This window comes from Panthera onca, chromosome C2 (genome assembly GCF_046562875.1).
Source record: "Panthera onca isolate mPanOnc1 chromosome C2, mPanOnc1 haplotype 2, whole genome shotgun sequence".
Classification (NCBI taxonomy): Eukaryota; Metazoa; Chordata; class Mammalia; order Carnivora; family Felidae; genus Panthera; species Panthera onca.
The window spans coordinates 83906105-83920313 of NC_138347.1; the positions used below are offsets into that span (position 1 = coordinate 83906105).

At 39.0% G+C, this 14209-nt stretch overlaps 1 protein-coding gene across 2 annotated transcripts in view; it reads left to right on the plus strand.

Moving 5' to 3' along the window:
• The window catches only part of MCF2L2 (MCF.2 cell line derived transforming sequence-like 2), a 265561-nt gene that overhangs the window by 40027 nt on the left and 211325 nt on the right, over positions 1-14209 (plus strand). For both annotated transcript variants that reach the window (XM_078453181.2, XM_078453182.2), the window contains exon 3: positions 6400-6514. In XM_078453181.2, the coding sequence (XP_078309307.2) occupies positions 6400-6514 (115 nt within the window). The remainder of the gene's footprint in view (positions 1-6399; positions 6515-14209) is intronic.

Sequence of the window (14209 nt, forward strand, 5' to 3'; positions counted from 1 at the left end):
GCTGGGCCTCTGCTGGCTCTTGACTTGAAAGACAACTGGCATGTTCCCAGTGAACTTGGGATATTTCTAAATTTAGGGCTTAGCTAGGAAACAAGAGAATATAAGCAGGTTAATGTGGTGGAAACACTCTAGGCTTTGGACTCAGATAATTCTGTGTTCATATTCCAACACAATTAGATTGTTGCTGTGAACCTCAGGCTTCTCATTGGTAAAGTGGGTTCTTTTAAGGAAAGCATGTCATGTGGTATCTGGCTATAAGAGAACCTAGCCCATAGGACTTGTTTGTTTGTTTTCTAAGCCACATAACAGAGGCCCAAAAGTAGAAATTCCTGGCATTGGGCCAGTGGCTCAATAACATTAAGGGTGCATCTTTGTGGTTCTCTTGATGTTTCTCTTGTTTTTAGTCTTAATATCAAAATGGCTGCTGTAGCTCCACACATCAAGTCTGTGTCCAAAGCAGGAAGAAGGAAAAGGAGCAATGCTGGCTTCTTCTGTCCCTTTTGCCAGGAGAACAGAAACTTTCCCAGAAGCTCTTGGTAGACTTCTGATTATGTCTCATCCTGGAATTGTGTCATGTAGCCATTTCTACCAGCAAGGAAGTCAGAAAAGGCAAACATTAGCTTTTAAATGGCTACAGTGGAAGGTGGTTGGGGAGAGGGGGTTGGCTATAAATTGGTCATTCATCAATCTCTACTGTAATACTTGGGATTAAAAGGAATCTAATTAAAAGAAATTACCGTTTTCTTTTTATTTTAATGGTTATGTCCCCCCTTGGAATCATTGTCTGAAGTTTCCTCTCTCACATACCATATTTTAGAAATAATCAATAATGAAGGCATAAAATACTCTTAGGCTTATGGAGTCCACCAGTGGAGCCTAGGGTTGGTAGAGGTGGAGTTCCCAGGGGCAAGTGGGAAATTCTCACTGAAACAATGGAGAATGTCACATTAAGAAACTGATCAGAGTCAAACTTATATCTAAATCAGAGATAGAGTTAGTAACTTGGCATCAAGGAAATGAGAACCAGTGCAAGAAGGTGCAGGAGGCAGTATTTTTTAATAGAAATATAATGTGACTCACATATGTGTTTTTAAAATTTCTAGTAGCCATATGAAAAAAGCAAAAAGGAAATTAATTCTAATAGTATTTTTATTTAACCCAATATATCTAAAATATTATTCCAACATGTCATCAATATTCAAAATTATTGTTGAGATGCTTTACATTTTTTTGTACTAAGTCTTGGAAATCTAGTTTGTATTTCAACGCTTACAGTTCATCTCAATTTGGGCTGGTCATATTTCAAGTGCTCAACGACAACATATGTCTAGTGGCTATTGTATTGAGCAGTTCTCAATCATGTTGGTCCAAATCCTTCTTTTTATAACAAATGATTTGTATTGCCCCCACTATCCTGAGTTGAAATTTGTGGATACCATGACCTGTGTTAGTTAGGGTGGACTGAACAGCTATACTAAATAGACTCCAAGGTGCATAGTAGTTCAAACAAACACAATAGAAATTTAGTTATTTCTCTTGGAGCAGTTCAACATGTATGTTCATGATCAGCAGATGATTTCTCTCCATCTTCATCATGAAGATGCCTTTCACTTTGTGGCTTATATTACTATTATCCATTTTATGGTTGTCTTATGATTTGTATCCAGAAAGCAGACAGGGAAAAGAGAGCATACTGCTTCTTAAAAGCCTCGGCTCGGGGCGCCTGGGTGGCGCAGTCGGTTAAGCGTCCGACTTCAGCCAGGTCACGATCTCGCGGTCCGTGAGTTCGAGCCCCGCGTCAGGCTCTGGGCTGATGGCTCAGAGCCTGGAGCCTGATTCCGATTCTGTGTCTCCCTCTCTCTCTGCCCCTCCCCCGTTCATGCTCTGTCTCTCTCTGTCCCAAAAATAAATAAAAACCGTTGAAAAAAAAAAAATAAAAATAAAAAGCCTCGGCTCAACAACAGCACGCACCATACGCCATTGACTTGAACCTGGATCGCTTACATAGATACATTTAATAGCATGGGAAGCTAGCAGTATAGTTTAATAGTTTAGTTGTGTGCTCACAGAGGGTGAATAGCTACCCCCTGTTTATGTATATACAGAAAAAAAAAAAAGAAAAAAGAAAATGTAAAGGAGAGCAATAAAGGAGAAATAAAAGGAAAATAAACATAGTAAAATAATATGTATTTCAATATGTATTTCTAGCTATACTAGAAAAAAATAATAAAGTAGTCAGGTGCTTGGTTACCATGAATGTGATAGCTGTAAATGCTGGGGTGTGGTATAGGTGATCAGACACACTGAGTAGCCTTACTGTAACGGTTTTCTGAAAGGGTAAATAATGGTTGATACAGTTCTGAACAAAGTTGATACATTCTGAACAAAGTAAGTATTAACTTCCTTGAATGTGTAGGGTAGTTGCATTCTTGAAAAATTTAGTATATATTAAAACCATATAAAAATAACTTATTTGTGACAACACGGGTGGACCTTGAGGGCATTATGCTAAGTGAAATAAGTCAGATAAGGAAAGGCAAATACTTTATGATGTTACTTGTAGGTGGAATCTTAAAAAAATGAACTCACAGAAACAGAAAAAAATTGGTGGCTGCCAGAGGTGGGGTGGGGGTGAGGAAAATGGAGGAAAGTGGTCAAAAGTACACACTTTCAGTTATAAGATAACTAAGTTCTGGGGACGTAATGTACAGCATGGTGACTATATAGTTAACAATACTGTATAGTGTATTTGAAAAATGCCAAGAGAATAGATCTGAAGAAAAAAAAATTGTAAGGTGATTTGTGAGGTGATGGGTATTAGCTAAACTTATTGTGGTCACCATTTTATAATGTATACATATGTCAAATCATTATATGTATACCTTAAACTAATACATTGTTATATTGTGTCAATTATGTCTCAATAAAATGGAAAAATATTAAAAAACCCTCTATTATTATGTATAAAACTGGGTTTATAGGATCTGATCACTATAAATATCACTATAAATGGATTTTTCACTTACATAGAGTTTCTATTAAGATATTCAGAAATCACACAGCATGTGGGACAATATTATGTAGGACAGATGATTTGGTATCCCAGGCCCTGAGTTTTCTAAAGTGCCTCCCAGGAAGTGGTATTGCCATTTTCCCAGCTGAAATCTTTTTTTTTTTTTTTTTTTTTGGCAGGGAGAGAAAAGGAAAATGGATATTGGAAGGCAAATAGCATTAACTGCCTCACTCTCTCTTTCATTGTTGGTCTTCACCATCTTCTATAGGATTTGCTAGCATTCCAAATTCTCCTCTATAGTAGGAAAGTCTCCATGCCAGCCAACACTCAGGCCCTCATAGGAACAATTTTATGTCTCTCAAGTACTCACTACTGTTTTCTGCAGTAAACCTATTCCTCTTCCATTTAGAGAACAGGTAAAAATTATACCAGGAGTACTGAAATTTATTTTATTTAAGTCACCATTTTACTTCCAAGTAATTTGGTGTTCTTTATTTTCCTTGAATAGGGCTTCTTTGGTACGCTTTCATCCTTTTGCATTTCCACATTTTCTCACAAGGTGGCACCAAATGCCTTGATGTGGGTGGTCAATGGGTGTCTGGAGGCTTAGCTTTGTTTCCTTGGTGCTTCTGTCTGTCACGTTTAATGTTCAACCGCAGGTGGTGTCCCCAGTCAACCTTGGGCCTCTCTGGTGTTCAGTATTGGTATAAACCAAGATACAAGAACACTCCACCTATCTTTCTCCATTTAGGTGTGAAGAGCTTTATTTTATAATCAACAGTAAAAGACAATCATTAAATAGTATAATCATGCCTTAATGAATATTTTTAGGGTGTTTTGATTCCTTGAAATGTTTTAGCCATTTTCTTGGCAAATATTGGCTATGCAATTAGTACAGTGTTATAATGCATTTAAATTTAGCCTTACTGGAGATGTAAATTCTCTTAATTTGCATTCATCTAAGACTTCCTATGGCTGTATGACTGCAAAGAGGAAAAATATGAGGTGAAAGCTGATAGTATCCTGATTTAAGTTGTTTTCAGTCAGCATAATGAGGCATCTTAATCTCCAAGTCAAAGTTTGACAAACATTTAATATGCAGTTAACTTTTTTTTTAAATTTAAAATAAACGTGTAGAATTATTAAGGAGCTACTTCCTGGAGAAGAATGTCTAGTCATCAGACAAGTCTCACACAGTTTCATTCCATTGCGATTGGTCTCTGAGAGCCTAACCCTACATGAACAATACCTAGAAGAGACTGTTATAGAAAACTACAAGACTGATTTAATCTTTTCATGATGAAAATTTTTTCATGATGTGCTTGACAGCACATTTTTTGCCTTGGAAGAAATTTACATGGAAAGTCAGAGTATAATCAGAAGATACTTATCAGGTATGGACTCAGAGCAGCAGAGTGGATTGGATAACCTTAATGGTACTGTCATCTGGTAGACTGGCCTAGATTCTCATGATGGTAGGCCAGGTCCCTCCTTCCTTAGGATAGCATCATTGACAAGACATGACCTGCATTTGCTTCTCTGAGTTGCCCTTTTATGTAATTTCTTCATTGATCCCACACCCTTATTAATCACACAATTGTCATTAAACCACACCCTGCCCTACCTCTTTCATTACATAAGTGAAATACATGCAGTCATTTGTAGTTGGCTTCTCTTGGGAGCCGTTATTTTTCTTAAAGTGGTTTCCCTCCATAGACATAACCTGGAAGTGCTCTCAGCAATTCAGCTCCTATCCTGTCAGGGAGGGCATAGATTCCCCAATTTACTCAGTTCTTGGTGCTTAGTTTTTCAGTCTCAGATATATATCTCAGTCTATCTTAGTATTTTCACAGACTTTCTTGGCCAAAAGCAATACCTAACAGTTAAAATGACTTAGTAAGTCTGTATGTCCTAACAGTTTGATAGCTGTTTGAAAAAATAATACATGTAAATTGAAAGAAAAAGTAATGTTTACATTTCATTCTTAGGTAACTACAATAATCTTGAATCTCGGAATGAGACTGGACATCACCACCTTTGTTTCCTGTTCTATATTAATTTTCATACGGCGCTTGCTTTTTATCTCAGCAGTCACCAAAACCCCAACTTCACAAGGATGCAGTGACTTTCAAAAGAATGTAGTGCAATTTAATGTTGAAATTGTGAACTACCTCAAGCTAGTAGCATGCATGTCATCTGATATATGCCAACTATTGCTGTTTCCCTCAAACATTTAAAATATTAATGATGTTCTTACAAGTTCACCGTGGTTCCCTGGGTACCTGGGACACAATTTGAGAACCACAGGGCTAGAACTCAGTCATGTAGCTGCATCTAGCTGCAAGGAGATGAGGAAATATAATCCATTTAATTCAATCTAGTGGCCTCTGCTCCAATGGATTAAATATATAAAAACTTTTTAAAAATGTTTATCCAGTTTTGAGAGAGAGGTGGAGCATGAGTGGGGGAGGGGCAGAGAGAGAGGGAGACACAGAATCCAAAGCAGGCTCCAGGCTCTGAGCTGTCAGCACAGAAACCAATGAGGGGCTTGACCTTACAAACAGCGAGATCATGACCTGAGCTGAAGTCGGAAGCTTAACCGACTAAGCCACCCAGGTGCCCCTGGATTAAATATTTAAATATTAATTTTACATTTTTATTCTTACAGTGATGTTTTATACCCCTGTTGGTAAGTTATTGAAGGGCAGGTGGTTATTGCCTCCTTGTAATAATAATAAATATAATATTGCCTCCTTGTAATAATAATAACCATATAATGGTCCCTATTTATTAAGCACTTATATGTAATAAGCACTCTACTAATGTGTTTTTCGTATATGTTCTCACTTAATCCTCACAATACCTTTAGAAGTAGGTAAAAATATTATTCCTATTATATATGTATATATATTTATGGAAAATCCTATTTAGATGAACTATCTTTGCATGAAGTCACATAGAAATTAAGTGGCAGAGCAGGATTTGAACCAGGCTGACTTTAGAACAAAACTCACTTGACCACCATGCTTTAACTTTGATATTTATTGACTACAAAAATTAAGAACAATATTATATATTTGTATTGACATTACTTACTGTTCCACTTGTACTGAAGTGATTAAATTAGTACTATCTTTTATACACTAACTGTCTTCAGAGGATTTAAAAATTGAATTCTCACAATATCACTTGAGCAAGCCTGAAGAGGAGACTTGTTCAAAATAGTTCCATGTCAGCCTTCCCACTTTCTAGTCTGAAATAATACAGATGGAAAAGGGGAAGGCCAGTATGTATCTCCCCACCTGACATTAATCAAAGTCACTTACCTGCAGAGATGTGACATGAAAACATTTTGTTAACATCTTGACCACGCATTTTTGTTGCAGGAGGCCGAGGGAAAGACGGTGCCCCCATCATCACTTTTCCAGAGTTTGTGGGGTTCAAACACATCCCAGAGGAAGACTTCCTGAATGTCATGACTTACCTGACTAGCATCCCCAGGTGAGCTGAACACAGCGTTTTGCTGGCTTCCCAGTCACTTAGTTTATTCTGAATTTCCCATGTGACAGGGCTGGGTTGAGATGGAATTTTTGCTGAGTGCAGCCCACGCTGGTATGTAGCGTGGCCAGTTTCTCTGATGTATCCCTCACAGACAAGTGATAGGGGAAGAGGCTAGAAAACAATGTCAGTTTTGACTATGATTCACACATAGGAGGTACTTAATACACACTGTTGAGTGAATGAAACATTGGTTGAACATGCTAATGCTGCATCTGCCCCTTCAGGTTTATTGCACTAGAATAAGGTGATTCTAGCTTCCTAGGGCCTGTCATCTGGGACACATGACCATTGCTCAAGGAGGTCAAGCCATGTTAGGAGTTATTTAGTTTATCTTCCCTAAATAAGGAATTCTCCATATTCAGATAGAGAATCTAAGGCACAGAGCAAGAAAACAAAGGCTGAGAATAAAAACTGTGCTTGTAGCTGAGAATATGACAGAGATGTTTTTGGGCATCTGCTGTTTCTCTAGCCCGAGCCTTACACCTTTATCGAATTGAGTCAGTCAATACCCAGGCTTCCAAGGGGTGGAGTGTGGGACAGAGTTCATAATGATGAACCATTTTACAGACAAAGATAGAGCTGGGAATGAGGCCCAAACCCCACTCTTTGATAGTGCTGTGTCCAGTCTCCAGCCAGGAAAGGCCCTTCCCTCCATGGGTTTATAGGGCTTATGATGTCATCTCTTACTTAAATTGCTGTGAGGTTAGGAATTTACACAACGGCCATGTGTGTGCTGTTTAGCTTGTCTTCCATCTGCCTCATGTGATTTCGGGGTCAACACCAGCTTTGTCATTGAAAGGCCACCTGCAATTTCATCCCACCTGTGGAGATTAGAAAGTTGAGTTGTTTGCTTTAACCAAAGCCACTCTAAAAGATTTATTTTTGTTTTTGTATATTACTATTCATATTTCCTCAGAGAGAGCTATGGATTTTATTTTTTAATGCACTTCTTCAAAGTTTATTGCTTAAATTATATGTAACTAATTCCTTTCCTTTCTTCCTTTGATCCCTGAAAATGGTATGTGTTATGCAGATGCGTAAGGATTTGGGGTTTTGTTGCTTTGAAGGAAGGATGCTGTGTGTGTCTCTGGGCTGTGCTCATGTGGTTCTCTCTGTTGAGACCTTTCCCATCCTTCTTGGCCTATCTAACTTCTACACATTCATCAGCCTTCAGTCTGACCTCATTTCTTCAAGGAATCCTTCCCCAACTTCAGTTTCGCTCTCACAGACTCTTAATTTCCATAGACACCTGAGCTTAGCTCTTATATAACACTGTAGTATATGGAAATTGTTTCTGCCTTTCCCATTAGACTGTGAATAGCTCAAGAGTAGGGGCCAATGCTTTTGTTTTGTTTTCTTGTTTTTTTTTTTTTTTTTTTTTTTTTTTTTTTTTTTTTTTTTTATCCCTAGCTCTAGCACAGTGTGCCCTGCACATAGTAGGCTGTCAGGAGTATTGTCGGTAGAATTTCCAGTTCTGATAGAATTCATTTCAATAAAAAAAAAGAGTATTTGCTATAGGGTGAGAAGGAGGCTGCTGACAGAGAGAGAGGAACTCAGTCCTCACTCCTGCCTTAACCTCCTTGGGTTGTAGGGAGTTGTACCTGGTCTCCCTCTTTGGCTCAGTTGCATTCCAAAATAATGACACCCATCAGTTCAGCAACTTCTCCTTCCATGGGGAGCTGCAAAGGAAAGGGTTGAGCAGGGAGGTGGGCAACAGGTGGAAGTGCCTCCACCTATTCTCATTATATTTGGTTAAAACTCACTGTTGAATTTTACTGAATCCCCGATGCAGTCATATGCTAACCAAAATGGGTTGTTTTTGTCTTGTACTTGTAGCCTTTTCTGAGTCACACTGAGAAGCATATGTTGAGTGCTATCTGGACCAGTGTAGAGAGAAGCATAGAGGGGTAGAACCCCTATCTCCTAGAGGTAGAAGATAAGACAAAACAAGGGGCTACTGTTTTTTTGGCTTGATGTCTTTTTTTCTCTTCTATATTCCTTATATAATTTCTGGCAAATAGGAAGTTTTTTAGTTTCCTAGAATGCTGTTTGTTTCTTGAGAAAGAATAGCTGTCTGACCAATTATTCCCCTTTTCTCTTCTTGGCATTTGCTCATATCCACCCCTCTTGCTTTCAACATAAAGAGCCCCACCCGTCTTTCTTTCCACATAAAACAGAGACAATGGGTAAGAAGGCCCAAAAGGGGAATTTGACATGAACCTTGCTTTCCAGGTTCCATTTCAGGTTCCAGAGAATGAAACCAGCCTTGTTTTTTATGATTCCTATTTTCACAATATGCATCTTCCTAAGTCTTACAGTGGTAACCAGGCAACAGAGCCCTTCCCAGGTTGCAAAATGTTTTATAGGCAGTTGATGGAGGGCTCATGACACAGAACAAGAATTGATGTACTAGAAGAGGAGGATGGCAGGATATGCAGGGTGGGGAAAGGATATCTCTGTGCCTGAAATTAATAAGGACCTCTCATTGTGGCTGGGTTGGGTGAGTGAAGAAGCTTCCCACGGCAGCTCATTCTTCACTAGATCTTTGCTGAGTGCCAACAGTGTGGTTGGTGTTATTAGGTGCTATAAAGGACCAACAAGGCCATAAGACAATGTCTTGAACCTCAGGAAGCTCATCACATGACTCTGTTGTCATGATAGCTTGTGAAATATGCAAACAAAGTATTATAGAAGATCAGAAGAGAGAAAAGTCACTTCAGACAGGAAAAACAAGGAAAGCTTTAGGAATGAAGGTGAAAAGATAGGTAGGATTTCCACAGGTAGATATGCAAGGCAACATTCCAGAAAGAGAGAATAAGGTGGTATTTAAGAGCTCTGTACACAGCCCAAATCTGGAACGCAATCCACATTCCACTGCTCACTAGCTGTGTGATCTGGGGCAAAATATTTGACTTCTATCCAACCCCCCTGGTTTTCGAAGTCTTAAAAAGAGTATGTTTGGGGAACTTTGGCCATCCAAGTTGATCAGAACAGAGTAAGGCTCCTTTTCAGTAGTGAGAAACGAGAGCTGGAAAGACATCTGGAAACAGACTAGGCAAGGCCTTTCCCACCAAGTTGAGTAGTTTAGACATAATGGGCAGGAAGAGGTGGCTGGAGGTTTTGCGGTGGGGAATGACAACCAGATTAATATGGTGGTGGTGTGCAGAGTGGATCAGATGGAGCCAAGAAAAGGAGGCAGGAGACTGATTAAGGGCTTCTAGACTCGGATGGGCGCAAAGTGAAAGGGTGTGAGCTAGCGTGTTGACAGGAGGACTGGGTAGAAAGGGATGGACAGAAAGGACAGGCGTTGGGGCCAATTGGGATGGGGGAGGGGGAGAGTGAGAAACTAATGGCTTTAGGAACTGTACTACCAGACAGATCTTACTGCTTGTCTGGGCATGTGGGATTGAGCCCCCATTTTGGTTTTCATTGTCTCATCTTGTTTTATTTCATTACTTTGCCTGGCTCTTCCTTACCAAAAGTATGCTAGGATGTGGTTCCCATCTTAGTTGCACATTAGCATCACTTGGGGAGTTTTAAAATATCCTGACGTCCAGACCAGACTAAAATCAGAATTTTTCAAGGTGTGACTTGAGCTCCAGTAGTGCTGGAAGCAACTCAGGTGACCCCAGTGTGCAGCCAAGGGTGAAACTCACTGTGCTAGGTGCTGTTAGGGAGACACTGTGGTAAAAGGGAAGGAACATTTGAGGGGTGAGGAAGAAAATGCAGACTCAGGCTTAGCTTTTGGATAAGATGCAGTACTGGGGCATGTGGGGAAATTAAAAGACAGAACGAGAGCAGCACCCAGTCTTCTACTTTTGCCTTCATAGTTCTGTATTTCTTCTCTCTAAATGTAATAAAAGCCAAAAATTCTATTTCCTGAGCTTCCCTGACTCTGGGGTATCTTTGTGAATTATATGTAATACATAACCATTGAATTATAAATATTCCCACATGGATCTCATGGTATTAAAATATATATAAAATATAAAAAGTATCATTGCCACATCACCATTATGTTTCCAATAACAACTGAGGGCTCACTTTAGCCTATCAGGTACCATCTGCTATGTATTTATACTACTAAGGGTTTTCAGAATCTATCTTATAACAGTAGCAGGATAAACCTAGGAGTCAGTTTCTCAGAGGTATTACTTATGTAAGATATTGTCACTTAAAACATGTTTCCTGTGGCTACAGATTGTAGCCAAGCAGTTTGAAAAGGCATTAGTAAAAACATTCTGAACAACTGAGAAGGTCAGCTATTTTTAGATCACAGTTGTTTTTCTCAAAATCAATATTTGTATAACTCAGCATGGATTTTTATTACTGAATTACTCTATTTAGTTTCTTTGTTTTAGTCCAATTCTGAGTTCATTATTTGAAAGGGATTGGGGGGGGGGGGGCACCTGGGTGGTTCAGTCCATTAAGCCTCTGACTTTGGTTCAGGTCATGATCTCGCAGTTTGTGAGTTTAAGACCTGCGTCGGGCTCTGTGCTGACAGCTCCGAGCCTGGAGACTGCTTTGAATTCTTTGTCTCCCTCTCTCTCTACCCCTTGCCCACTCAGACTCTCTCTCAAAAATAAACATTAAAAAAAAAAAGAATAAAAAAAAAAAGAAAGGGATTGGAGAAAGTACTTTTATTAGATAGTACAACAGTCACGTTTCAGAACAGTGGTGAATTTTATGATTATTTACTATTTCTTAAATTTATTAAAAATGTTTATTTATTTTTGAGAAAGAGGAGACACAGAATCCAAAGTAGGCTCCAGGCTCTGAGCTGTCACCACAGAGCCCAAAGCGGGGCTCAAACTCATGAACTGTGAGATCATGACCTGAGCCAAAGTCGGATGCTTAACCAACTGAGCCACCCAGGCACCCCTGATTATTTACTATTTCTAAAGGACCTTTTCTATAATGAATTTGTTGAGAGACCTGTTTAAGTTTGAAGAATTCTCCTATGTCCATTTTCCTCCCGTAAAGTCTGATTAATAGTCTTTGAGATGAGTCAGATCCTCATTTATGATATGCTGTCTGATAGAATGCTGTCTGGCATTTCTACTTTAGGAAAGGAGGGGAGAAGGACATTGCAACTATTTGCCTTGTGAATTATAATGAGAGTTTCCCTTGTGTATTAAAAGACTGAATGGGGCGCCTGGATGGCTTAATCAGTTAAGCATCTGACTCTTGATTTCAGCTTGGGTCATGACTCCAGCATTGTGGGATTCAGCCCTGTGTGAGGCTTCACACTGAGCTGGGCATGGAGCCTGCTTGAGATTTGCTCTTTCTCCCTCTGCCCCTTTCCCCTCTAAACAAACAAACAAACAAACAAACAAACAATAAATAAATAAATGAAAACACTGAATGAATATAACAATTTGTCAGCTTTAGAAACTAGCCCCGCCAATGAAGTTAGTTCATTCTGGGCCTCTTACTTATGGAGGCAATAGAAAAGCACCTGTTTTTAAATGGCTTTGAATAGCATTAATTGGAAAAGATCTGCTTTGATTGAGTGCAAGGGTGAGGTATGTTATTTCTTGGGCTGGCTGTGGCATTGCTCCTCAGAGTCAGGGAGATGGAATCATTTCTTTGACTTCTAAGGACAGAGGTCCAGGATGGGGAGTCTTGTTGGCCTGTTGCATTGCCCAGGGTGGGTGGATTTGCTTCAGAGCTCTCAGAAAGGATGCCTTGAGAGACCAGACCTTAGCCAGCCAAGGCTCGAAATTTGAGAGCACCCCATGGATTTGTTATGAATAAGTGGTAACACTGGCAAGTAAGTCTTATAGGCCAACATAATTTGAATGAATTATTTTAGAGGGCAGAAAAAACATTTAATATGTTAGATTCTTGTCCTTCTCTGTGTAAGACTAGGAGTCTGACAGTATTTCTCACCAGTAGGATGAGCTAATGTGTGCATAATGGCTTTTCTTTGTTCATTTGCTTTAGAATATCTTAACTATCCTGCATTGTGTCACCTGTCCTTTTCAGATAGGAGCCTACTTTCCCTTTTCTGATATGTTCAATTTAGATTTCTTTAGACATTCAAAGCACAGCCTCTTGCTTGAATTTATGGGTGCTAATGGTTGTAAATATCTGGAATTTGGCCTGATTCAGTGGTATTATCAGTTATAAAGAAGATAATTGCCACAGTCTAACAAATAGGCTCATCTCCTATTTATTATGTGACTTGGGTTGTTTTGGTGATGGGGTGGTCTGAAGAATTGAGATGAAATTGGGCAAGATGTTGGGTGTGGTATTAACTTTAAAATGTGAATGCTGCTTTTTTTTTTTAAGTTTATTTATTTATTTTGAGAGAAAGAGATGGGGGAGAGAGAGAGAGAATTCCAAGCAAGTTCTACACTGTCAGCACGGAGCCCGACTTGGGGCTCAAACTCACGAACCGTGAGATCATGACCTGAGCTGAAACTAAGAGTTGGACACTGAACTGACTGAGCCACCCAGGCACCCCTGAATGTTGTTTTTAAAAATCAAGCTTTTGATGGAGAGCAAGCAGCTCATCATGCCCTCTACAAGTCATTATGTGGTCAGTAATGTTTCCTAAAACTCTGTGAGCCACAGAGGGTGTTGACTTTTGCTGTTTATTTTATTTTTTATACTATTTATTGATTTACCAATTATTACATGGTTCTTTACTATTTATTACTTACTAGTTTAAGGGGTCCTGAGAATGATGGGGTAGGAGGATTCAGTTACTCCATAATACCTTATTAAAAATACCTTATTAAAATATTATTAAAAGACTCTAGACATTATTAGCACAAGTACCTTTCTGATAATCTATACAACTTCACTGGGATGGTAAACATTGAATTGCATTTAGTAATGATGTGCACTCAGTATTATCAGTCAGAATATTCTAGGTTGAAGGCCATCAAACTTTTTCTGTAAAGGACCAGAGAGTAAATATTGTAGGTTTTGCAGGCCATATGATCTCTGCCTCAACGACTGAGCTCAGCTGTTGTTGCTGAAAAGCAAATATAGATAATATATAAACCAATGAGTGTGGCTGTGTTGCAATAAAACTTTATTTACAAAATGGGTGTGGAGTGGATTTGACACATGGACTGCAGTTTGTTGGCTCTTGGTCTAGATTAGTTGTTCCCAGACATTAGCATACAGCAGAATTTGGGGGACTTGCTAAAACACAGATTGCTGGTCCCACTCCAAGTTTCTGATTCAGTAGGTTTGGATGAGGCCACATAATTTGGATTTCTAACAAGTTTTCAGGAGATGCTACCGCTGCTGGTCTGAGGATCACAGTTTGAGAACTATACAGAGCTAGTGAAAAGTAAAGCTTAGGACTTAGATTTCTTGGCTCCTGGCTTGGTGCTATTTACACCAACCATAACGCAAAACTTTTAGATAATATTATGGTGGTGATGTCCATGGTGCTAATTTACATATTTGTTTTTATTTTTTGATTATCACCTTTAGACAATATCTTGTGGTTCTTTGCTATGAAAAATGAATTTTGCATACTTATGATGCTTCTCTGTCCTTGCTCCCTTTCACCCCCCAATTTTTGTTAGTTACATTATTATTTTTAGATCATATAATGGTTACCATGATAAATTTAAATAACACAGTTAATTCTATCTGGTGATGCAGCAACCT